The sequence below is a fragment of the Lissotriton vulgaris genome, chromosome 7, assembly GCF_964263255.1.
Source record: "Lissotriton vulgaris chromosome 7, aLisVul1.2, whole genome shotgun sequence".
Classification (NCBI taxonomy): domain Eukaryota; kingdom Metazoa; phylum Chordata; class Amphibia; order Caudata; family Salamandridae; genus Lissotriton; species Lissotriton vulgaris.
This window is the reverse complement of record NC_141695.1, coordinates 806,596,867-806,622,900: the sequence shown is the minus strand read 5'-3', so window position 1 is coordinate 806,622,900 and position 26,034 is coordinate 806,596,867. Positions and strand designations below refer to the sequence as shown.

At 44.5% G+C, this 26,034-nt stretch overlaps 1 protein-coding gene across 2 annotated transcripts in view; it reads right to left on the bottom strand.

Moving 5' to 3' along the window:
- Positions 1-26,034, bottom strand: part of USP36 (ubiquitin specific peptidase 36) — a 726,079-nt gene that overhangs the window by 441,748 nt on the left and 258,297 nt on the right. For both annotated transcript variants that reach the window (XM_086931077.1, XM_086931078.1), the window contains exon 9: positions 10,984-11,066. In XM_086931077.1, coding sequence (XP_086787203.1) covers positions 10,984-11,066 — 83 coding nt within the window. The remainder of the gene's footprint in view (positions 1-10,983; positions 11,067-26,034) is intronic.

Below are 26,034 nucleotides of genomic sequence, written 5' to 3'. Positions count from 1 at the left end.
TCGCCCCCAGGCGAGGCAGAACCTCCCCTGTTCATCACTGAGGGAGCCTACCGCAGCAAAAGGTACCCTTTTCACTTCTGTATCCCTCCACTATCCTTCTCAATCCAAATAAATGACTAACATATCCACTACTCAAATTACTTTTATATTTTCACTATACTAATTCACCACTAATCCTTTATGTTTTCAGGAGTAGCGTGCTACTCGCCAATAAAAATGCTTCAACACCTCGTCAGGGGTAGTAAGTGCTATAGAAATGCCATTACAATACATTAAAATCTAGAGATACCACATTTAGAGATAGGATGGCCTTTGTGAGGGAGCAAATTCCACAAAAATGTGTTTTTTTTAATGAAAATCTGTTGTCCTCACAATATAGTGTAATAGTGCTATTTTGACATCAAGTGTGTGAAGAGCCCTTTCTGCAAATTAATCAGGTTGAGGAAAGAACACAGGTAACTAAACTGATTGGTTAATATGAAAAGCAGAAACCATTTTTGGAAGTAATTTTGTGGTTGTACGAAGAAATACTCTATCTTTAGTTAGAAGTTGAAAGAAAGGTTCTTCTAAGGCTAATGCCTGAAGCTCACCAACTTTCCTTAATGGATTGATAGCATATAAAAAAGGAACATTCCATGAAAGAAATTGTAATGAACAATTATGAAATGGCTTAAAAGGTGGACCCATGAGACTTGTGAGAACGATGTTAAGGTTCCAAACTGGTGCAGGTGGTATTACTCTTTTAAGACCTTCCATAAAGGCCTTAATTACAGGAACCCTGAACAAGGATCAGTGGTGTCTGTTTTGCAAATATGCGCCCACTGCTGCAAGGTGCAACCAAATGGATGTATAGGTTGAGACAGCTCACTGTAGATGCAAAAGGTAACAAATAATATTTTGTATAGATACATCAAGCGGATTAATAAGATGTTACAATATACAATAAATCTCTTCCATTTCTCCACATAACATGCCCTGGTAGTAGGTTTTCTTGCTTGTTTAAGAATGGTCATACAATCTGGTGGTAAATTTATGTAGTCAGATTTTATGACATCATTAGCCAGATCGCTAATTTGCGCTCCTTGGGGAATGGATGTCTGATTCTTCATGGTTCTGAGTGAGAAGGCTGGAAGTGAGGTGCAGATTTTGATTGGGAATCACTGATAATTGTAACAGTGTGGTGACCCATGGTTGATGAGCCAGTGTGTGAGCCACCAAAATCAGTATGAGTGATGTTTGCCTGAGTTTCCAAACCAGAAACGGAAGGAGAGCGAGAAACGGAAAAGCATAAGCAAATATCCCTGACCAGTTCATCCATAGGGTATTGCCATTGGATAGAGGGCATGGAACCTGGAGGCAAAGTCTGGGTATGTGGAGTCATCTGCTTTGGCAAACAGATCTATTTGTGGTAATCCCCATTGCTGAATGTAAGGGAGGAGAACCTGGGGATGAAGTTTCCACTTGTGTATTTGTTGCCGCCTTCTGCTTAGAAGGTTGGCAAGCTGATTGTCCACTCTCGGGAGGTGCTCTGCTAGAAGGTGAACTCCGTGATGGATTGCTCAACATCAAAAGGTCAGAGAGGCGTGGCAGTTATAGAGAATGTGTCCTCCCTGTTATTGTACATAGTACATCGCTGTCATATTGTCAGTGCGGACTAGGACAACTTTCCCTATGAGGTGAGACTGAAAAGCTTTCAGTGCTAGATATACAGCTAGATGCTCTAGATCAGGGGTCTCCAAACCGGTCGTGGAGGGCCGGATCCATGCCAGATTTTTAAAATAACTACATGTATATCAATGGGGATATCCAAAAAATCTGGCATGGATCCGGCCCTCCAGGACCAGTCTGGAGACCCCTGCTCTAGATAGCTGATGTACAGAGCTTTGAACTTGTTGTACCATAGACCGTGAATTGTAAAGTTGAGAAGATGGGCACCCAAAACTGTAAGGGATGCGTCTGCTGTTTGCACTATCTGTGGAACAGGGTCGATGAAGGGCTGCCCTTTTGATAAATTTGGTGTGTTTGACCATTGCAGAGAGCAATGGGTAGCGGCTGTCTACCAACACTATATCTGTTAATTGACCCGGAGACTGATTCCACAGATGTGCTAAGCACTCTTGTAAAGGACGCATGTGCAATTTTGCATTAGGCACTATTGCAATGCATGATGCCATCATCCCTAGCAGTTACATGAAAGTCTTGACTGCTAAGTAGTGATTGGGCTGAAACTGTATTAGTTGAGATTGAATATTTCGAATTCTGGCTGCATTGGGAGAGGCTAAAGCTGTACAAGTCTTTAGAGACTATCCCATATAGGCTGAAGGAGTGACTTCTGCACATTGACCGTGAAACCTAATTGGTGGAGTAGGTCTAATGTAGTCAGAGTGTGGTGTAGACACTTTTGGTGTGGGCTGGCTTTGATGAGCCAGTCGTCCAGCTATGGGAAGACATGAATCTCTTGTCTTCTGAGGTTTAACACCACCACTGCTAGACATTTTGTGAACACTCTGGGAGCAGTAGTTACTTCGAACTAGAGTACCCTGAATGGATAGTGTTTTCCTACAAATCTGAGGTATTTGCGATGAGCTGGGTGAACGGGTATGCGTCTTTTAAGTCAAGTGTGGACATAAAAACCGCTTGCTGTAGCAATGGAAGGACCTGTTGAAGCGTTACCATGTGGAAATGTTCTGAAAGTATGTGCAGATTTAACACCCTTAGATCAAAAAAGGTCTTAAGGAGCTGTCCTTCTTGGGGATTAGAAAGTACAAAGAATACCCCTAAACCTTGGTACTGTAATGGCACTGGTTCCATAGCCCCTTTTGTTAAAAGTGCTTGTTCCTCTTATTTGAAGAGCTGCAGGAGCTCTGACGAGAATTTGAGTGCGCGAGGTGGAATATTGGGAGGATTGCTGGTGAGCTCCAGGCAATACCCATGTTGGATAATGTCTAACACCCATTTGCCGGATGCCATGGATTGCCAAATGGGGAGAAATTGTTGGTCTTCCCCAGACAGGCGTTAAATGATTGGGGGTGGGGAGAAGAGTGTAGGCAAGTCACTGCTTATTGGAAGTAGGTGAATTACATGTTGGCAAGCTTTCCCTACCTTTAAAATGGCTTCCTCTGAACCCTCCTCTATAGAAGCCTCTACTGGAAGAGGGTTACATGTTTGACTTCTATGAGGAAATGTTAGGGTCTGAGGATGTACTTTTAGACCCTGCGCTATAGAATGAGCAGTGAAAGGAGCCTCTGCTTGAAGAAGTCTAAAATGTTCCCATTGATTTCGCCACGTCATTGTATTTTTTAATCTTTTCTAAAGCCTCATCAACCGGAGGTCTGAGAAGATGTTGCTTGTCAAAAGGAATATTTAAAATAGACTGCTGGACTTCTGGTTTAAAACCTGAAATTCTAAGCCAGGCATGCAGACTGAGAGAATGCTGGTATAAACTTCTCTCGCTGCAGTGTCAGCAGCATCAAAAGCACATCTTATAGAAGAGTTAGAAATGAGTTTCCCTTATTGAACTAGTCTTGCGCTTAGTTCTTGTGCTCCTCTGGGAGGTACTGAAGTAGGCCTTTCATCTTATTAGAGTGTGCCCAGTCTTACCTAGCTAGGAGGCCCTGCATGTTGGCAATGTGCCACTGATTAGCAGCTTGAGCAGCTACCCTTTTTCCAGATGCATCAATAAGCTTATCGGGGGGAGGTACATCCTAGGAGCTATGAGAGTTCGCTTTTTTGCGGGCGTTGAAACTACTAGGGAATCTGGAGGTAGCTGTCCTTTAATAAAAACAGGATCAGAGGGTGATGGTTTATATTTTTGATCAACCCTGGGTGCTAAAATACGTGCACAAACAGGGTCTTTAAAAATCTCATCTACATATCTCATCGTGCCTTTTAAAATAGGGAAACTGACTAACTGTGTGAGGATCCATGTTTCAAATAAAAAGTCATCTAAGGCCTCTTTATACAGTGTAACCCCATGATATACTGCTGCTCTGGAAATTAGCACTACATAGGATACGTTATGGTCTGGAGGTGAAGGTTTTGCAGTGTATAGGTCTGGATCATTATACATGGGTGGATCAATAATATAATTGTCCCATGGATCTGTTGGCAAAAGAATATTGCCATGATCGTCATCACCTCCATCTCCTAAATCAGGCTGTGTATTAGGAGACCCCTGTGGTGTTATGTGTAACGGATCGGAGTCTGGCAGTATTGGTAAAGGTGGAGGTGGTGGAGAGGATGGCAAAGTAGGATGGATATGGCTTGTAGCAATGTCCTTTTTAAGAGGAATCTTGTATCTAGTGTCCTCTGAACTGACTTTCCTCTTGGAAGGAGTTTTGTCTAAAATATGTCCAGTGTCTGGATTGATGTAAAGCTTTTCCTGCTTTGGATCTACTCTGTCTTTCATAATGTCGGTTCCTGGGAATCTGAAAGATCTTCTTTTGATTTATATGCCGATATTTTCAGTGCCGAACCAGACTTGTCCTTTTTGTCCTTGAAAGCGTTGGATTTCGGCTCCGAACCAGATTGGTCTTTCGGAGATTAATGTTTTGGGTCTGAAGACGAGCTGTCTCAGCTCAATTCTGAGCCGGAAGGTTTGACCACTTGTTTCGGTTCCGGGCCTGAGACCCGGAAGTCAGAAACATAGTTTCAGTGACTATTATGGCCGAAGGCAGAGGTGTTGCTGAAGACTTATGTTTGGTGGAAGCTAGTGTATGGGGTACGGGGTTTTAGTACTCAACACCCTGTCCCACTGGAATGTTTTTGGACTCCAACTTGATCTTGAGGTCGGAATCTGATTCTGGGACAGAGAAAGCCTCCTCTTCTGCAGCTGCTGCTTTTTCATGTTCGGATTCTTCTCCGGGATATCCGGAAGGTGTTGAGGGCCTTGGGCTGCATTACTCATTGTCGACCAGGAATAGCTCAAAAAGTCTTTTTGGAACTGAACGACTGACAGACCTCGCCGTCTTCTTCCTTGTGTTCCGATAATAAGCACAAGTTGCAGACCTGGTGTAGATTGGTGCGAGGGTACTCAGAGTGGCCCTGAGGACAGAATTGAAACAGAGTCCATTCCATCGGCAGAGGGGTGGATCGACGCATCTAGGCCTGAAGGCCAGCCCCAATGTTTCCGACCAAAGATGAGACTTTCCAAGAGAAAGGGAAACGCGTACAATAACAATTACGTCGCGGGTACAGTGGATTGCACACGGAGGGAACCCGAAAGACTGTTTCGAACCAGAGCGCAGCAATATACGTCCGAACCCGATGGCAGAAAGACAATATTCTAACAATGGAGTCGACGCCCATGCGCACAATCACCGAAAGGAGGAGCCACCTTACCTTGTGACTAGAAAGTCTTCTTCGAAGAAAAACAACTTGCAAACATACGGATACAACACTAAATGGCAGGAGTATGTAAAGCATATGTATCTATAGCACAAATGCCTCGAACCATTAGTTTCAAAAAGCCAAAATTAAACCTCAACTGAATTAAAGTCTGTGAGAATATAAGGCAGCTACAACAGCAGGATCATACATAATCCTAAACTGAGATTGTATCCTAGTTCTTGGCAAGTCTCTGACAACCCTTAGTACAACATAGAAGGATCTTCTGATAATTTCTAATATTCAGGTATCAAGTAATCAAATTTTGACACTTTGAGCAATAGACTGTTCAGAAAGTATAGGACCTAAAATAAGAGACAGATGCAGTACTGGGCTCCTTAGCAGTGCAGTTTATTTTTGTCAACTCTACACAGAGGAGGTCTGCTTACAAATGAGGAAGAAGACAGTAGGCCCAAGGGTAAAACATTATACAGATTGCTACTCTCCCTCCAGAAAGGAAACAGCAGCACCTCTGCATCTATAGGGGTGCATTGGAATACAATTAATCTACCAATTTGGCTGTACCATTTTGGACAACCAGAAGTTGGGATGTTTTGGTTGGTGGAGTTATTCATGATATTGGTAGTCCCACTGATACTGGACCACAATGAGTGTTTCTTGAACGTCTGTGCTAAAGCATAAACATAAAACAAGCATTTGCCAAGCAAAAGGTCACTCATTTGCGAGAGTTTAAGCTATTGGCATTGTAAATGACAATGCCTTTTATTTATCTGTATTGCTAATTGCCATAAATAAAAAAATTGTCATTTACAATGCCAATAGCTCAAACTCTTGTAAATGTGGGACCTATTTTATTTAAAAGAAGAAGCCTCCATTGTTCCGGGCTACTTGGAAATCGAAAGCGCACATGACACACAATGTTGCAGGAAAGCATGTCGTGCCTGCAGTAGGAGAAACTCATTAAAGAAAATAGTGCTTACAGACAAAATAAGACATGTGGTCTAACTGAAGCAAAAGGGCCAGTTCTCATGAGGGTTACAAATGAAGACAAGACAGTAATAAGAAGGGACTAACGCCTATTAATGAATCAAAAGCCAGCATTTAGGAAGGACAATGACTCAAGCCAATGACAAATATGGGCGAAGATTGAGCGGGGCATCAGGTCCACACTCCAATACAGCATGCCTCGCAGAGCAGCGCATGCGCTGCCCTGGCTCGACCTAAAAAGTGCCAGTACGGTGCATGCCGGCCCGTTTAAAGCACTGGATATAACGCCCAAAAGAAATGTGGGCTGTTGCATATAGTGCAAACTTGACCTGAAAATATTGGAGCGCTTTACACGAGCACCAGTTACATTCCACATGGGCACATTCATTTAATAAAAAAATTCCCTTTCAGGCCAATCACAGCATTGAAAGTCAGAGCTATATTTCATAAGATTCATTTGCCTCACAGCTTCAAAAAAGAATTGCACTTTAATGGGCTGTTCTTAAGCAGCCCTGGCTAGTAATGACTCTGCAGGGATTTTCAAGTAGCCACAGAAAGAGACAAAGACAACTGTCTGAAAAGCCAAGCTAGGCAGATAGACTTGTTAGCATTAGCTGGGAAGATACACCAGAAACATTGACACTTTTCTTGACCAGACTCAATGCAGATGACCCACACCTCCGTTTCACTTACACATCCAGCACTACTACCCTGGCATTCCTTGACCTCGATATATCAGCAGAGGCAGGAACCCTCATTACCAACACCTAATACAAACCCACTGCCAGGAACTCGCTGCTACACTTCAACGGCTTTCATCCCAAGTCCCTAAGAGAAAACTTCCCCTTTGGGCAATTCTGGCGCTTACGCAGGAACTGCAGCCAACTTACTGATTACAAAAAACATTCTGCAGCTCTTGCTTCCAAACTACAGGAACGAGGTTACCCCAGTAGAATCATTGAGAAAACCAAGAAAAGGGCACGCAATCAGAACTGAGAGGCTCTACTTGAAACCATCACCAAGGCACCTCAAAACCCACCAATGACATGCATCACAACATAGAACGTGGCCTCCAACAAAGTTTCCAGCATAATCTGAAAAAATTGGTGCATCATAAATTCAGGCTGTAGACAATGGGAAGAACCCCTTTTTGCCTATAAACGGGAAAGCAATCTCAAGGATCAATTGGTGTCTACATGACCAAAGACTGCAGTGTGTGCCAACTAACCCACCATTCCAAAACAATTAACTTGGAACCTGGAAAGACCTGGACACAACAACAACACAGGAATTGCAATTCGACCAACGCCCTTTACCTCATCACACGCCCATGTGGCCTCCGCTACATAGGCATGTCAACACGTAAGGTCAGAACAAGAATAGTGGAGCACCACAGCACAATAAGATGCAAAAAGAACATCAGCCGCCTCACGGATCACTACCTCCAAGTGAGCCACACTCCCAATGACATGACATGGACAGTAATCGAGCAATAAGATTACCACCAACGGGACAATAAAAAAACTATCAACTAAAGAGCAATGGTGGATCTACAGCATATCGACCCAACACTAGGGCCTAAATGACTCCATACCTTGGTTTACCCTATAAAAGCTGAAATCGATACCTTATTCTGTAACAACAAACATCACAGTGTCTTTACTGGTGGTCTGTTCCTTTCCCTTACCAGTGTACTCGTGAAAGCCACAAGCTTTTACAGCCCACATACCAAGTGTATCCCATGCCATCACCGTATGAGTCAGACATACACCTCTATACGAGGCCCTTTGCCTACTGCACCTAAACGCCCTACCACTTCTCGCGCATTGTGTATACATTTATTCATGTTTAAAGGGAAACACCAACACTGTTCCCCCTATCTTGGCCCATGTGCTCAGATCCTTCCACAATAGCCCATCTGCACATGAGCTCGCTAGCATATTACAACAGCTCTCTGTCATTCTCAGCACCCCACACATGCACGCCAGATCACCATAACAATGGACGCTCTGCGCCCGCATGCGTGAAACCCTTTCTCAATGTTGCCATTCCAGAGACGCTACTCGCTCGCCTTCGTTCATAGCATCTCCCGCAACCCACATATGCACACCTGATATCCACGACAATGGACGCCAGGCACGCGAGCAGTCTTTTATCTATGTTGTCTTCCAGAAACGCTACCTGCCCTAACTTGAACCACGAGCAACACCTGACCACGCCGAACCGGATACTTAAGTGCGGGCGGCAATGGGGATCATTTCCTTCGGATTTCCGCCGCAGCAGAACAGGTCTTGAGAGGACCCTGATCAACCTAGTCGTGAGCAGATCACTTAACTACTGGGTAAGAACTCTTCTCACCACATGTTTTAATGGCCCATGCGCCACTTGACTTTTTATTACAGGGTCAGTATCGCTGCCGGATACATCCATAGGGGCATTCGCTACAAAACGCAAGAGTAAGGATACCAATGAAGTGTGTCCACTTCTTTACATATGTGTGAGTGCGCCTACGGTATGTAACTGTTAAAACGCGGTTTTTACCACACATACTGTTACCAGGCATACCATTACAACGCAGGACCCTTTACAACGCATACCTTTACAACACATGACATTACATCGCAGATACTATTACAATGCATGCCATTACAACGTAAGTATATAAATTAAGTTAATTAAAGTAATTTTATATATAGTTTGGGTTTTGGGGTACAGGGGTATTTTTAGGGTTCAGGGGTGGGTTTGGGTTTTGGGGTACAGGGGTATTTTTAGGGTTCAGGGCTGGGTTTGGGGGTACAGGGGTATTTTTATGGTTCAGGGCTGGGTTTGGGTTTTGGGGCACAGGGGTATTTTTAGGGTTCCGGGCTGGGTTTGGGTTATGGGGTACAGGGGTATTTTTAGGGTTCAGGGCTGGGTATGGGTTATGGGGTACAGGGGTATTTTTAGGGTTCAGGGCTGGGTTTGGGTTATGGTGTACAGGGGTATTTTTAGGGTTCAGGGCTGGGTTTGGGTTATGGGGTACAGGGGTATTTTTAGAGTTCAGGGCTGGGTTTGGGTTATGGGGTACAGGGGTATTTTTAGGGTTCAGGGCTGGGTTTGGGTTTTGGGGTACAGGGGTATTTTTAAGGTTCAGGGCTGGGTTTGGGTTTTGGGGTACAGGGGTATTTTTAGGGTTCAGGGCTGGGTTTGAGTTATGGGGTACAGGGGTATTTTTAGGGTTCAGGGCTGGGTTTGGGTTATGGGGTACAGGGGTATTTTTAGGGTTCAGGGCTGGGTTTGAGGTACAGGGGTATTTTTAGGGTTCAGGGCTGGGTTTGGGGTACAGGGGTATTTTTAGGGTTCAGGGCTGGTTTTGGGGAACAGGGGTATTTTAAGGGTTCAGTTTTATAAAAATACTTAAATTTAATTAAATACATTTATTTTAGAAATTTTAATATTGATTTAAAAATGTATATACATATAATTTTAAAATTACAATGACATTAATTAAAAATATATTTAATAAATAAAAATAATTAACTATTTATTAATTACACTTTAAAAAAAATATATAATATTTAAAAATAATATACTTACCTATACTTACGTTGTAATGGTATGCGTTGTAATAGTATCTGCGATGTAATGTCATGCATTGTAAAGGTATGCGCTGTAAAGGGTCCTGCATTGTAAAAATTCTGTTGTAATGGTATGCGTGGTAAAAGTATGCGTTTTAACGTCATACATCCGCGCCTACCCAACATAGCCCACCGCACGCTTTGCCGCATATATCGGTACATACTTCAAACCGTATCACCACTACGGTTTCACCTTTGCCGCATTTTTCTCGTCCATCTAGCACGTACTTACCGCCAAAATGTATCAATGTGATTACGATATCAATCATAATGAGACTCTTTACTGTATGTCGGTTTGTCTTTAATGTTGTATGTCCAGTTATGCTTGGAGAGGGAATACCCCTCCCACACATATGGCAACTTAGCACGTGCAAGAAAACAAGTTACTTACCTGTAACTTTGGTTCCCCAGTATTGGTAACTTTCATAGATTCCCATGCTTTGTATCATTCCACGTCGTCGGAATGGGAGCCTCGGTAAATAAAAAAATATCATAACCATAGGTACATAAGAGAAAATCAGGCCTAGGCCTCATATCATTTTGTAGCATATATTGTGTAAAAGAGCCCAAACTTTCCACAACAACCAATCAGAATAGCCTCACCCCATTGAACCTTCCTGAGAGAGCCTGAGAGAGCCTCAGAGTCTCAGCCACTATCTCTGTAAAAAAAAGGCCGAGCTTTCCCAGGGGAGGAGGGTGGGCGCATGGGAATCTATGAAAGTTACCAATACTGGGGAACCAAAGTTACAGGTAAGTAACTTTGTAAGGTGTAATGAGTCTAGCCTAGAAAACGGCAACTGATAGCAAATTGATGTGGCCAACGAACAATTCCAGTTTTAATTTTAAATCAAGTAATTGTGGCCTTCTACTTACTTTTTTTATTACGAAAGTTGCCAAAGATATTGAAACTAAACAAAAGGTGCATCAGTCAGGGCCTTAACTGGTTAGCATTTCATTTGCAGACTCAAACACCCACCCACCACTTCATTTGGGATACTGCCTTGAAAACCCACTTTGTTTTTTACTCACGTACTTTGCACACATGTACGCGTTCTCTCCGCTCAGTGCATCTGGTCTCACAAACAGCTCGAGGGCTCGTACAATGTTTGCAGCCTGCTGCAAGAGATAAACAGTCAGATAAGTTAAAGTAGTTGGCTATAAAAAAATATAAAACGTACAATAATTTTACCTTTTCTTTTACATATATATTACAGAGGTTACAATTATATAACCATCAAATCGAAGGGTACTTATAATTTAAATTCTCTATCATGGATAGCTTTATCATCTATAAATAGATTTTCTTTCTGCCTCTAGTCAAAAGTGAAACACAAAAAAAATACTCAATCCCTGGAAGTTAGGCAGTTTATTTCTCTAGGACGACCCTTAGACGGGTCCAGAAATGTACCTAAAGTTAATGAGGCAGAAGATGGGTTGCTTATGAAGTTAAAAATTAACCTGTAGAGGGGAATGTTAAGTATCTTGTGAGCTACTTCTGTACAGTTGGAATCTGAAAATCAAACACTAGTCTGCGTTGCACTCATGGAAAGCATGCCTTTCACGCCTCTTCTGCAGAGATAAAACAAGCATTTGCAATGCAATAGGTCTCGCATTAGGAAAGTGTGAGCTATTGGTATTGTAAATGACAATTTTTTAAAATATGTGTTGGCTTTGAAAATATCTAAATTAATAGCATTGTTATTTACAAAGCCAATAGCTTACACTTTCCTATTGCGAGTCCTATTGGCTATGGCAATGCTTGTTGGTAGCAAGCAAGGACAGTGATGATGTGGTTGGGCTGATGGACGTGGTGGTGTCCCAGAGTGATGTGGCGGTGTCCCCAGAGTGATGTGGCGGTGTCCCCAGAGTGATGTGACGGTGTCCCCAGAGTGATGTGGCGGTGTACCAGGGTGCTGTGGTGGTGTCCCAGGGTGCTGTGGTGGTGTCCCAGGGTGATGTGGTGGTGTCCCAGGGTGATGTGGTGGTGTCCCAGGGTGATGTGGTGGTGTCCCAGGGTGATGTGGTGGTGTCCCCGGGTGATGTGGTGGTGTCCCCGAGTGATGTGGTGGTGTCCCCGAGTGAAGTATCCTCTTAATAGACCTGTAAACTAAACCCTCGTTATGTATATAATATTGATTAACAAAGCATGGGATGTGTTATGAAGAGAGACAAGTAGGCACAGATCAATACTGCAATGATTTTCTTAGCCAAGAATGGAAGTATGTCTGCGCGATGAAGAGAGGGTGGTAAATTGGATGAGGAAGATGAATGAATAGGAGACAGGAACAGTAAGCGTGCTAGAGGCGAGGGAGAGAGGAAAGAGGAGGAGGGGGCCGAGATTCAAGATCAGCGAGGGAGGAGGTTGGAGATAGGCCAAAATTCATGGGAGCAAAAGCAGCGAGCAACAGAAGTGAGCCTGCATAGAAGAGAAGAGCCAGGGCAAACAATATGAACAACAAGGTTGAAAGTGAGAGAGAGGGGAAGAAACAGAGGTAACGGAGAGAGAGAGCTGGATGAAGGACAGACCATGATAGCAAGTAAATAAAGGCTCACAAGAGCGAGGCCAGCAAGTTCGGGAGTGGCTTCCTTTGAAGTCTGATGCCTAGGCTCAGACAAATGATGGTGTGCGAGCAGCTTCCTTTCAAGTCTGATGCGGGGCGGGGGAGCAAATGGTGAGCGCGCCCCCGGAGCACATGCACTGGCCATAATCCGCATTCCAAAGCCCTCTGGCAGCCTTTCCTGTAGCCCCTACACAAGTCTTGCCGGAGCAATGCGCAAGCGCATTGGCTCCGATGAGACCTAAAAATCGGGAGGGCAACCTCCTGTATTCTCGACCTGGGACTGCTGACAGCAAAGGGCCTTATCACTCAGAGCTGGCGGCCTAGGCGGAATCCCCATTGTATGGGCCCAGGCGGAAAGTGTAGTGCTACATAGAGAAGACCGCTCAGGGCTGTGCAAATTTCCCATTGCCACCAATTGGGAAACTATCCTTACTGACCTCTAGACTGCCACAGAAGCTCAGAACTCTACTTCCCCAAATAGCGACAATGGGCCATTTGCATTTCACTGCTTACACTGTTCCAGGATTCAAACTAAGCATGCTAACTAATATGATCAAGGTGACTAACCATTCCAGAGTGCGGTTGGGTCCTCTTTTCGTTAATTGCTGTATTACCTAAAACTGGAACCGTTTACCCACTTCTCCGATGCACGTTGTAGGCCCCATAGATGGGCTAATATGTACATCGTGCATTTTTCTACCCATGTGGTTGTGCACACTGACTGACACCTACCTGCTGATGTACGGTTAAAATTCTCAGTACAGCCTTGCTTTGTACCGCACCAACTGTAAAGAGTCTGGGCACACAGATTTCTGGGAGCCTCACGGTCTACATTACTGAAGCATATTCTGTTGTTTGAATTAATTGTTCTCAACTTGAAAAAACAATACACAGATTCACACAATTTTATTTTTTTTAAATCAAACACTAGAACGGTCTTGCCTGTGATCCTGGAACACATCATTTACTATATACTAAATGGTAAACCAGCAGAATATTAACTGCAGCAGATATTTAAACAAAGTTCACTAAGTTCAGCTGCTTTTCACTCAACTGTAAAACAAACTGTAAATGAGACACAAACAAAAAAAACACTTCTTTGCAGTACACTAAACGTGTAGCCATAATGCCCCTTTAAAAATATAGGAAAAAGAGAAACAGTCACAAAGTAAGCAACCTTGTAAATTCAAAATACTGATACGGAACTGTTCGATTAAGAAGCCAGCCATCTCGCTATATCATGCCTTGTACTGGAAGTTGCTGGAGACCTCCAGTTCTTCAGATCGGATACCACTTCAAATATCTCCTATGAAAATATGTCTTACTGTCTAAGACTTCAAGTCAGGGCAGTGGATGGGTTGTCATAAATAAAGATTGCCATGATTCAGAGATAGGATTACAAGTCTGGAGGGTAACGAGAGTGTACCCAGCCAGAAGTGATAAGACCTTTAATGTCTAAAACCTTTAATACATTTGCCCGATCAAGTTTCCATCTTCCGCCTGCTGCTGCTTCTTTGACTCTGGTCCTGGCTAATGTTCCCCAGCTCCGATCTGACCAAATGGAACCCAAGAGCGATCTCGTGGACAAATGCCTGCACTGGATCTCTTCCAACATAAATGTTACTGAAACGACTTGTCCGTTCATGGCAAATTAACTAATTATGGGAAGGAGGGTGGAATGGGTGGGCAGCCATGAAAAACGTTTTAAAGGGGACTGTGTCATTGCTAACTTTTCAAACACCAAAATCCTACCTATATTGTTAGCAAAATTTTACCCTCCCCAACGTAGGAGCTATGAGATAGTCCCCCTAACTCTAGACTACTTTTATAACAGTCACTTTCCTAGGAAGAATAGACTGAATAGGGCTAAGCCCCTCCACGCCCTACCTAGTGAAGAGAACAGGATGCAATTGCTGGATAGTGGCTCTATGCCAACACATAATTCTTTCGAATCTGGAGGACTGTGACTGACTGGCAAGTACGTCTCCCTACCTAACCTTGAAGATAGAGGGCTCATCCCCTATGGAGATCACTGCCTCGAACTCGCACAGAATAGAACGCAATACAAATTTTCGGCCTTCATTAGTCACTACCCCCCCCCCCCCACCAATGGTAGAAGCAGGCACATATTTGGTAAACAATCTGTGGTTAACCCAGTCCTCTAGAAATGGGCTCCCTAGTAAGCCCAGTGATTGCACTTCCAGGGGCCCAAATATAAAGGTATTATCCTGGAACGTGGCAGGTATTAAAAATAAGTTACACAACCCAGACTGGGTAAAGTTTATATCTCAATTTGACCTTTGCCTGTTTCAGGAAACCTGGGCAATAGATGATATTGTGAGCCAGGGTTATGCCACATATAATGTACCTGCACATAGAAGCAATAGGGGCAGACCCTCAGGGGCTTGTCTCTCTGGGTTGCAACTCATCTGGACTGTCAGATGGAGGAAGTGATCACATCGTCAGATGATATCCAGGGCTTTAAGCTAACTTTTTTCTCCAATTTTAAAAATGTGGTTATTAATCTGTATTCACGTCCTGTAAGTGCCTCGAAGGCTACAAATGCTCTTCGATTCAGTGATAGATCTCAAGGAAGGGGCCTATACACATCCCAGGAAGGAAGATGGGGCTGATAAGGGAATCATAAAGAGTAGGGCCATGGGGTCTGGGATTAACCTTTTGATGCACATCACTGTGACGGACATATGGTCTTTTCTATGAATTGTGTTGTGAGACAATTGGCTTCGGATTCTTGGCTGCTGTGACAGATCCCCTGCGGGGCGAGGGGACATCACCCAGGACACCAATATCACCTGCCCTGGAGCCTGAAGCCGAAGCGCCTGCCTGCTTGCCAAGACCAGTGTGGTAATTACAGACAAATCTGTAACATTGTATATCCTCTTTAACTTGCGTAATTTAAGAAGCAGCACTTCAAAACGTCATAAATGGCTTAAAGTAAAGCAGTAGCTTGGAAAAGCCCGGGAGTGGTGCGTGCGCGCGCAGTCTGCTCTTTTTGGAAGCACTGCACTTGTGCTAGTGACGCGCACCGACTTGCTCCTGCATGCTGGATCAATCAATCAATCATTGACACTTATAAAGCGCGCTACATACCCGTAGGGTCTCAAGGCGCTGGGGGGGGGGGGGGTGCCGCTACTGCTCGAACAGCCAGGTCTTCAGCTTCTTCCTGAAGGAGAGGTGGTCTTGGGTCAGGCGCAGGTCGGGAGGGAGTTCCAGGTCTTGGCGGCCAGGTAGGAGAAGGACCTTCCTCCTGTAGTCGCTCTTCGGATGCGGGGGACGGCGGCGAGGGCGTGGTTGGCTGATCGGAGGTGGCGTTTGGGAGCGTAGAAGTTGACTCGGCTGTTGAGGTAGCTCGGGCCTTGGTCGTGTAGGGCTTTGTGTGCGTGGGTGAGGAGGCGGAAGGTGATTCTTTTGTTGACGGGGAGCCAGTGAAGGTCTCTCAGATGTTCGGAGATGTGACTGGTTCGTGGGATATCGAGGATGAGTCTGGCTGAGGCGTTCTGGATCCGCTGGAGTCTCTTCTGGAGCTTGGCGGTGGTACCGGCGTAGAGGGCGTTGCCGTAGTCCAGTCTGCTGGTGACGAGGGCCTGGGTGACGGTCTTTCTGGTCTCGGTGGGGATCCACCAGAAGATCTTCCTTAGCATGCGTAGGATGTTGAAGCACGCCGAGGAGACGTTGTTGACCTGCCTGGTCATGGAGAGGGAGGAGTCCAGGATGACGCCCAGGTTTCGTGCATGGTCTGTCGGTTTGGGTGCGGTGCCCAGGGCGGGAGGCCACCAGGAGTCGTCCCCGGCGGAGGGTGAGGAGCCCAGGATGAGGACCTCCGTCTTGTCCGAGTTCAGTTTCAGGCGGCTGGTCGTCATCCACTCGGCTACCTCTTTCATCCCTTCGTGCAGGTTGGCTCTGGCGGCGGCGGGGTCGTTGGTCAGGGAGAGGATCAGCTGGGTGTCGTCGGCGTAGGAGATTATGCTGAGGTTGTGTTTGCGTACGATGGCCGCGAGGGGGCTCATGTAGACGTTGAAGAGGGTGGGGCTCAGAGATGATCCTTGGGGGACGCCGCAGATGACTTCGGAGGCCTCTGACTTGTACGGTGGTAGGCGGACTCTCTGTGTTCTTCCGTCGAGGAAGGAGACGATCCATTCCAGCGCCTTGTCCTGGATGCCGATGTTGCTGAGGCGCCGTACTAGGGTGCGGTGGCAGACCGTGTCGAATGCCGCGGAGAGGTCTAGGAGGATGAGGGCCGCTGTTTCTCCATTGTCCATCAGGGCTCGGATGTCATCGGTGGCGGCGATGAGGGCGGTCTCGGTGCTGTGGTTGGCTCGGAAGCCGGACTGTGAGGGGTCGAGGGATCCGTTCGTCTCGAGGAAGGCGGCCATCTGCTTGTTGACGGTCTTCTCGATGACTTTGGCTGGAAACGGGAGGAGCGAGATGGGGCGGTAATTCTTGAGTTCGGTGGGGTCCGCTGTGGGTTTTTTGAGAAGAGCGCTGAGTTCGGCGTGCTTCCAGCTCTCGGGGAAGGTGGCGGTGTCGAAGGATGTGTTGATGATGTCTCGCAGGTGGGGTGCGATGACAGCGTCGGCCTTGTTGAAGACGTGGTGAGGGCAGGGGTCGGTCGGTGATCCGGAGTGGATGGAGTTCATCGTGCGGATGGTGTCTTCGGTGCTGATCGGGGTCCAGGCGTGGAGGGTGGTGGTGGGGGATGGTTGTTCGGTCATGGTGTGCGTTGGTTGGTTGTTGAAGCTGTTGTGTATGTCCGCGATCTTGTTGTGGAAGTATGAAGCGAGGGAGTTGCAGAGGTCTTGCGATGGGGTGATGTCGTTGTTTCCTGCGCTGGGGTTGGAAAGCTCTTTCACGATGTTGAAGAGTTCCTTGCAGTTGTGTGCGTTGTTGTCCAACCGGTCCTTGAAAGCTGTTTTCTTGGCGGCGCGGATCAGCTGGTGGTGTTTCCGGGTGGCAAGTTTGAAGGAGGTCCTGTTGTCCGGTGTCGGTTCCCTTTTCCAGACTCTCGAGGGCTCGGCAGTTCTTCTTGGAGCTCTTGAGTTCGTCGGTGAACCATGGGGCCTTCTTGCTGCCGGGTCTGCTAGGCGGGGTCCTCAGTGGGGCGAGTTCGTCCGCGCAGTTGTTGATCCACTTCGTGAGGTTGTCTGCGGCCTGGCTGGGGTTCGCTGAGCTGGCAGGAGGGTGCTGGCTCAGGGAGGTGGCGAGCTGGTCTGCTGTGATCTTGTTCCAGCTTCTGCGGGCGGCCTGTTTCTGGTGGTGGTGGGTCGTCGTTCTCTTGAAGGTGAAGTGGACGCAGCTGTGGTCCGTCCATTGAAGCTCTGTGGCGTGGCTGAAGTCGATGTCTGTGCTGGAAGAGAAGACTGCGTCGAGTGTGTGTCCGGCGAGGTGGGTGGGGGTGGACACCAGTTGCTTGAGTCCCAGGTTGGCGAGGTTGTCGAGCAGGGTGCTGCCGCCACAAGCACGAGTGTGTGCTTCCAAAAAGAGCCAAGAAACGGCTAAAGGTCCTCCTATGCAGCACATGCGCGCTGTGTATGTGAGACCTACAAACAGTATGTAGAGTATTGTACCAGTTTAGAGTAATTTTGCCCATTGCCACTCTGCCCTAAGATTTATGCCCTGCGCCATGTCTCATTCTAGCCCCTGCAGTCAAACTCCTTTGCCTGTTCACTTTTTCAACTCCTTAGACATAGTATTTTCCCCTGTATATAATAAGGGACTAGCTAAGAAATCCTAGTAACCAGACTAATATATCAGAGAGAACTTAGTTCCCTTGAGATCTTTTTATGGGTAGAGCACATTATTCTCTACAATAATGTAAATCTACATCATGCGAGTTCAACCAGAACTAAAGCAAGACATTAGAAAAACATTTCAGCTATAGGTATTAGGTATTGAGAATTTACTATTGAATAAATCTATTTAAGCACTGTGTATTCACCCAAATAGAGAAAGAATTGTCAAATAATTCAGGCTGGGTTTTTCAAGGTAAGTGTAAAAAGTGAACAACGTTGTAATGTTCAATAAACGAGTCACTCACTTTTAAAGAAATACAAAAATATAGCAGCATTTCATGAAAGTACAATTTTGTACAGATAAAATCACAACTATGTAATCAACCTAAGATATAGCTTGAAGAGAGAAGATAAAGCTTATATAGTTATAACACATCATTCTTCGACCTAGAAGCAATAGTTAAGAGCAAAACTCTGCAGATAAGAGATACTAATAACAAGCATTGGAAATGCAATAGGTCTCGCAGCATTAGAGTTAGTGCTTTTAGAATTGTTTATGGGTTTTTTTTGTAAATCTTTAGCATTTTTGTTTCCTGTAGCCAATGCTAAAGAATTACAAATAAAAAAAGCCATAAACAATTCTAAAAGCTCTAACTCAAATGCTCCGAGACCTATTGCACTGTGTGAGGGTGAGGGGTTGAGGGTGAGTGAGGGTGGGTGAGGGTGAGGGTGGGTGAGTGAGGGTGAGTGAGGGTGAGGGTGAGTGAGGGTGAGGGTGAGTTAGGGTGAGGGGTTGAGGGTGGGTGAGGGTGAGGGGTTGAGGATGAGTGAGGATGAGTGAGGATGAGTGAGGATGAGTGAGGATGAGTGAGGATGAGTGAGGATGAGTGAGGATGAGTGAGGATGAGTGAGGATGAGTGAGGATGAGTGAGGATGAGTGAGGATGAGTGAGGATGAGTGAGGATGAGTGAGGATGAGTGAGGATGAGTGAGGGTGAGTGAGGGTGAGTGAGGGTGAGTGAGGGTGAGTGAGGGTGAGTGAGGGTGAGTGAGGGTGAGTGAGGGTGAGTGAGGGTGAGTGAGGGTGAGTGAGGGTGAGTGAGGGTGAGTGAGGGTGAGTGAGGGTGAGTGAGGGTGAGTGAGTGAGGGTGAGTGAGTGAGTGGGGGTGAGTGAGGGTGAGTGAGGGTGAGTGAGTGAGGGTGAGTGAGGGTGAGTGAGTGAGGGTGAGTGAGTGAGGGTGAGTGAGTGAGGGTGAGTGAGGGTGAGTGAGGGTGAGTGAGGGTGAGTGAGGGTGAGTGAGGGTGAGTGAGGGTGAGTGAGGGTGAGTGAGGGTGAGTGAGGGTGAGTGAGGGTGAGTGAGGGTGAGTGAGGGTGAGTGAGTGAGGGTGAGTGAGGGTGAGTGAGGGTGAGGGGTTGAGGGGGAGGGGTTGAGGGTGAGTGAGGGTGAGGGGTTGAGGGTGAGTGAGGGTGAGGGGTTGAGGGTGAGTGAGGGTGAGGGTGAGTGGGGGGTTGAGGGTGAGCCACAAAACACAATGAACTTAGGCACTCATAAAAAGAGACATTCATATTATGAGCAAGTCGTGTTTGGGATCAAGTTTCTGAAAGCCCAGCTATTTGTCCTCAAGGCCTCCCTGGTTGACACAGGCACTCTGGCAAATTAATTTCCAAATATGCTTTTATCCTTAATGAACGATTCAAATGTGCATTTATTTCATGTATGTATTCCCTGCTTTTTAGGAACACATCCATTTCGTTTGTGTGCACAAATACAATATTATTGTATGCAAGCAGGAATTCACATTTAGGATTAAAGTGAATAGAACTGCACTGGGCAAATCAGTTTGAAAGGAAAAAGTTTCTCTTCTGGGCAGAGCTGGGAGAATTCAAAGTGGAAAACATCCATTAGAGTGTCAGCATCACTTTAACATACGGCCAGTTTGTGCGATCGACAGTGTTTGGGGCCCATTTGTGGTGGAGACGGTTATAGAGTCGATAAGATCTCTGCAGACTCCAGAGCAGCCAGCTGCTTTGTTTCCGCATTGTCACTTTCATGTGCACAACACGCTCTGTAGGCTTTCAACCTATGTGTCACTTCCTTTTACAGCCAGGGGCACGTGAAAGGAGTGTGTCTTTCCGTTCTTATCTATGTTTATAATAATTTGCAAGCCTTACACTTAAATTAAGGAGACAACTTGAAGAAATGAAAAAAAAAAACAGGAACGAAATTAAACCAGGGATTGAAAAACTGTACAATTACCACAAACTGGGTCATGCAGTGTTGATTCAGGAATGCATGCCTGCTTGATGCACCAAATGGAAAGTTTATCGATTAAACTGTACAGTTTAAAACCTTTTGCAAAGGACGCCCTGCTGACGAGGTTGAGTCCAGCCAAGATGAATCAAGATCTGTCTGTTATCAGCATAAGCACAGAATAAGAACCTATATAACCCGATCAGAGCAGCGAATTATGCCACATAAATGCTGAACATGGTATGGCTCAACAAAGAGCCATGTGGGACCCCACACCTTGCGATCAAAACTGATTGAAAGGAAAGGAGAAATTCTGCAATTGTTTCCCTTTTGCTTTTCCAAATGTTATGTTTGTTTACTTGATTGTTACAGAAAATCAAGATGTTTCCAATTCCTAATACTTTACAAAACGTAAGAACTTTGGAAGCACGTAGTATTTTATCCAGCCCTGAATTCAATACCAAGGCAAGAACATTTAATAAACATTAAGTGGTTTATGTCTAAAAGATGTTTTAAAATTGATAATCTACAGCCGACCATGATGGCTGCATAGCTGAGAAGCTACGTGGGTGAGGCGGCCCTTACATTAATCCGGCACAGTAATCCGCTGTAATTTAAGGCTCCGAGGGCAGTCCCTGAGGTCCAGGATGGGGCAGCATCGAACATCAGATATCCAGGAACGAACCGACGACGGGAACGCATAGCGCGATTGGAAGAGATCAGCGGCCTGCATCGCGACAGTGAGCAGCGGCTTCCAGTACACAGCGGGCTGGGCGGAAGTGCAGGTGAAGAGGGCTTAACAGACCGGAAGGAGGCCCTGGCAAAATCACCCCTGGAAGCTCACATTACAGACTCGGCCAGAGGAGTCCCGGACGGCACATACCACGCAGCGGGGATCAGACAAACAAGCTCCCAGGACGCTGCACTGCACAATAACTGATAAGGGGGCAGGATAAACGGAAAAACAGGCGATCAATAAACTGGGACCTGGGAAGCCAAAACGAGCACTCGGACAGGAGAAACGCGACGTGTACCAGAAACAAAAATAAAAATAAAAACTAGATGGGCCGGCCAGCAGTGAAAAAAGTAATGTTTCGGGAGAGCCTGGGGCGGGAATGCGAGCGAGGGGAGGCAGGCAGATTACGAGGGAAGCCGGATGGGGGCGGGAAAGCCTGGTGGGAGGCGTGAACGCCGGATGGGGGCGGGAAAGCCTGGTGGGAGGCGTGAATGCGCGAGGGGAGGCAGGCGGATTGGGAGAGAAGCCTGATGGGGGCGGGAGAGCCTGGTGGGTGGGCGTGAATGAGGGGAGGACTGGGCTGGGCTTGCATGCGATGCGCGTGCATGTACACGGGCACTGCATGAAAACCGCGGGGCTGAAAGCCCTTTGGTTTGAAGATGTTTTCGCCACATGAATTCTCGCTACGCTCGATGCGCTTGCGCTTATCGATAGGTCGCGAGACCTAAAACATCATTATGAGAACAAGAATCACAATGAAATTAGAATGTAAAAAATTGTTATAATTCCTTTACCACAACAAATAATGGAATTAATAAGGTACACAATACAAGTAGTACAAAAAAGAAAAGTGACATAATCTAGTTAGACAAGCTCGAAAAAATGAAAAACTTAATTCAATCTAGCACCAGCAGTTCAGTGCAGAGTTCCATAATTAAATTTAGGAACATTTTAAAAACAAAGGGAAATAAAGAAAAATATTATAATGGAGTTGGATACAGTTACAATTCCTTTACCACAACAGATCATGAAATTGTGTAACTAAATAATTTTTTTAAGTACCAAAATAAAAAGTGGCATAAAATCTAGTAATTGGACCCACAGGTAGGACGTGGTATGACTAAGCATGAATAAAACAATTGTGCCCATACCCCTCTGTCTAAGCAGAAATGTAAAATACGACTAAAACAGATTAAAAAACACCTTAAAAAGGAGATTTTTATACAGACTAATTCGTTCTTTGGGGAAAAGAGAAACTCACGGATGGGAGCTACAGTTTTGATATTATTCTGTATAAACAAAGGACGTAATAGACAATCAATAGGGTAATACGACTGGGCATATAAACAAAATATGACCCATGTTATGAGGGTCCAGATTACACAGGTTTCAATGTCTTCCTATGCTGACAGAGGGACACTAACTTGCTGTTAAATCATTTAGGGGTACGAGGTTACTACAGTATAAAATACAAAAAAACAGTGGACCCAATGCTCCAAATTCCAGGATAAATATTTCTGGGAGGCTCTCAGATTACAGGAGTTAACTATTGTCTTCGATCTTTTTCAGTCAGCAGTTCTTAAAATCCATTTGATAACTAATAATACAGCTCGTGCTTTCTAGAAAAGCTTTGAGTTCCGTAGGTGAAAGAGAGAGCACTAGCTCTTGAGAAATATTGCAAAGTTAGTCTTGTACAAACTAGTATTTATTAGTCTTTTCACCAAAGCTGTCTCGATTTAGGAAGCCCTTTATTGTATTCCCGTCACTTCTCTTTACAATATCCCCACCGGATTACTCTGGCTAAACCTTGGACGAATTATCTTATCAGACCAAATTCCAGGTGAATAGATGGAGTCGGGACCAAGGTATTAATTAATATTATTTAATTTACGTAAAATCTGTCCCTCTATTTTGTCATGGAAACTCCATTCAACTATTTGCATCGATTAAATAGCATACAGGACGGCACCTTTGCTTTAAAGACTGACAAAATGTGTAAAAATATGCCTACGGCCCATTTCATTATGAAATATGAGTAAGCCCTTAGCGTGCAATATGGCTTTACTGGAACAGTGATCAATATAGGGTTTGTTCTTAGTGTTACCATTAATCATTTTACCTAATTTAGACATAGAACTCTACCACTTCAAGTTTCTCGGATCCTATGCTCAAGACAAAATTACGAACGTTCCTATTCTTTCCGTTTTTTTTAAATAAAATGTTTACTTTGAAGTGTTTATCTTCAAGTATTGAAGCACTGTATATTTTTGTAAAGCCTTCAGCTTCTAACCTAATCTAATAGGAGTAAGAGCCAGAATTATAATATCGTCCACATACATTAGACACGGAAAACGGTGAACACCTATCAACGGTGCACCGCCCTCTTGGGGAAAAAAAAACAATCAGGAAGATCGGCCACATAAAGGGAAAAAAGGATTGGTGATAAACAGCCTTGCTTCAGGCCATTTTTGTGTGAATTGTGGCTGATAGGCCTTGATCCCTTCCCAGGAGAACCTGAGACCATATATTGAAGTGCAAGGCTATTAGGACAGATAAAAGTGGGGAGGGGGTTCCCATTTTTTTAAGTTCCTTCCAAAGTAAAGGGCAATCTATCTTATCGTTGTAAAATCCATAAAAGCTATATATATATATATATATATATATGATGAACGCCACAGCCATAAAGCACAGCGATCACGGACACGTGAAGGACTATTCAAACAGCAGGGTTTATTTACAAAAGACAGGCAGGGCGTCAGAAACGCTCTACGCGTTTCGGGATTACTCCCTTGGGAGTGAGTGAGTGAGTGAGTGAGTGAGTGAGTGAGTGAGTGAGTGAGTGAGTGAGTGAGTGAGTGAGTGTGTGTGTGTGTGTGTGTGTGTGTGTGTGTGTGTGTGTGTGTGTGTGTGTAAGTTACATCAGCATTTACAGGGACATGTGATTTTCTACAAAAAGTGAAAACAGACTATCATTATACCCGTGAGTTCATCGTAAAGTAACAAAGATTGTAAAAATAAATAAAGTGCACATACAATATTGATATTTTAAATATGCAAAAACAAAATCAAATGTTAATTCATTGAAAATTACATTGGAACATCATTTAATTACGTGTCTGGGAATCATTCAATAATGTGATGCTACCAGAATGACCAGATCCGAACAACAGTCAGCAGTCCCTCGTAGCAAGTTCTGTTTGCTCACATGGTTATTCAAACCACAACTTTATCAATGTAAAAATCGGAGCAATTATAGACAGGTTATGTCTACTCTGCTGACAACAGAAATGATGTGAGACGTAACGCCCCAGTGGGCTTAAAGGTCAGACAACCAATGCTTAGCAATTAAATATTTAGAAATTCTTTTTAAGGATAAGCACCAACATAAACAATCATTAAGGTTCGACATGATATATATGTATATACACATGTCAATCTGTGCTGCCCGACAAGAATGAAAATAAACATACTGCGAGGGTACTCCAACGGTGTGCCGGTTTTTTGTGGAATAATTTGCGGCCATGGCCAGGTCGCGGAGGAACCCCCCTGTGAGATAGCGGGTCCAGCGAAGATACTGCATCGACGCAAAGGGAGCAGTGTGTTAACTTGCCGGGGAAGCAATTGCACAGTTACAAACTAGGTGGGACAAAGCAACCAACGGTGGTTATTTTAATGATGGAGGAGAATGAGCAGCTGCGTCTACATAAAGAATTATAAGCGGACTACAGACACCAGCAGGAAATGCGCCATCAATGGGCGGGACACTCATCCTGAAATACGCCCAATGCATGCTGCTTCTCACCAGAGCCTAACCCGTGATCAAGGGCGCCAGTGCGCCTGAAACATGTTGGGAACTATGGCGAAGAACTAGCGGCGTTCACTACTTGTTAATCTGTGCTGCCCGACAAGAATGAAAATAAACATACTGCGAGGGTACTCCAACGGTGTGCCGGTTTTTTGTGGTATATATATATATATATATATATATATATATATATATATATATATATATATATATATATATATATATATATATATATATATATACACATACATATATATATATATATATTCACTGAAAAAACCATAGGTTTCACACCAGTTATAGTTAGGAATTAGCATTTAAAAAACCTATTAAATTCACTGACAAAACCAGTTATAGTTAGCTGGAAATTTTACTGATATAAAACCAATGAAATTCCACGTTATAGTTAGTTGGACTCACTATAACTTGCGCGTGCAATGCACTGCTGATGACGTCACATATTACATCACTCATGACATGGTCAGTGACATCACTCATGACATCACTGATGACACCATCCAGTGAATATGTGTCTTTCTGAAAAATAAATATTAGTGAGTAATGTTTAAATATTTAAATATATATATTATTGTTTCACTTTGTGTATAAGTGGCTACATGTGTTGGTAAGTAGCTACATGCGTATGTATATGGGTTATTAGATGTTTCTCTTAGTATCAGTATGAGTGTCTATATGGTTTGGTGGGGGTATTACTTAGCACATAGATGCATGAGTGACTGACTCGCTGTTTGTATGTGTTTTGAAGACAGCATATGTGCAGGACTGTATGGATGGATGAGTGTGTATATGTGTTTGTTAGTGAGTGAATGACTGTCTCACTAGTGTCTTTATCAGTAACTACATATGTTTTAATCTAGTATATGTGAATATTGATGTATATAAGTGAGTATATGTGAGAGTAAGAGATTGTAAGAGTTCCTGTTTAAATAAGTATGTGTTTCTATAAGTGATTGTTTAAGA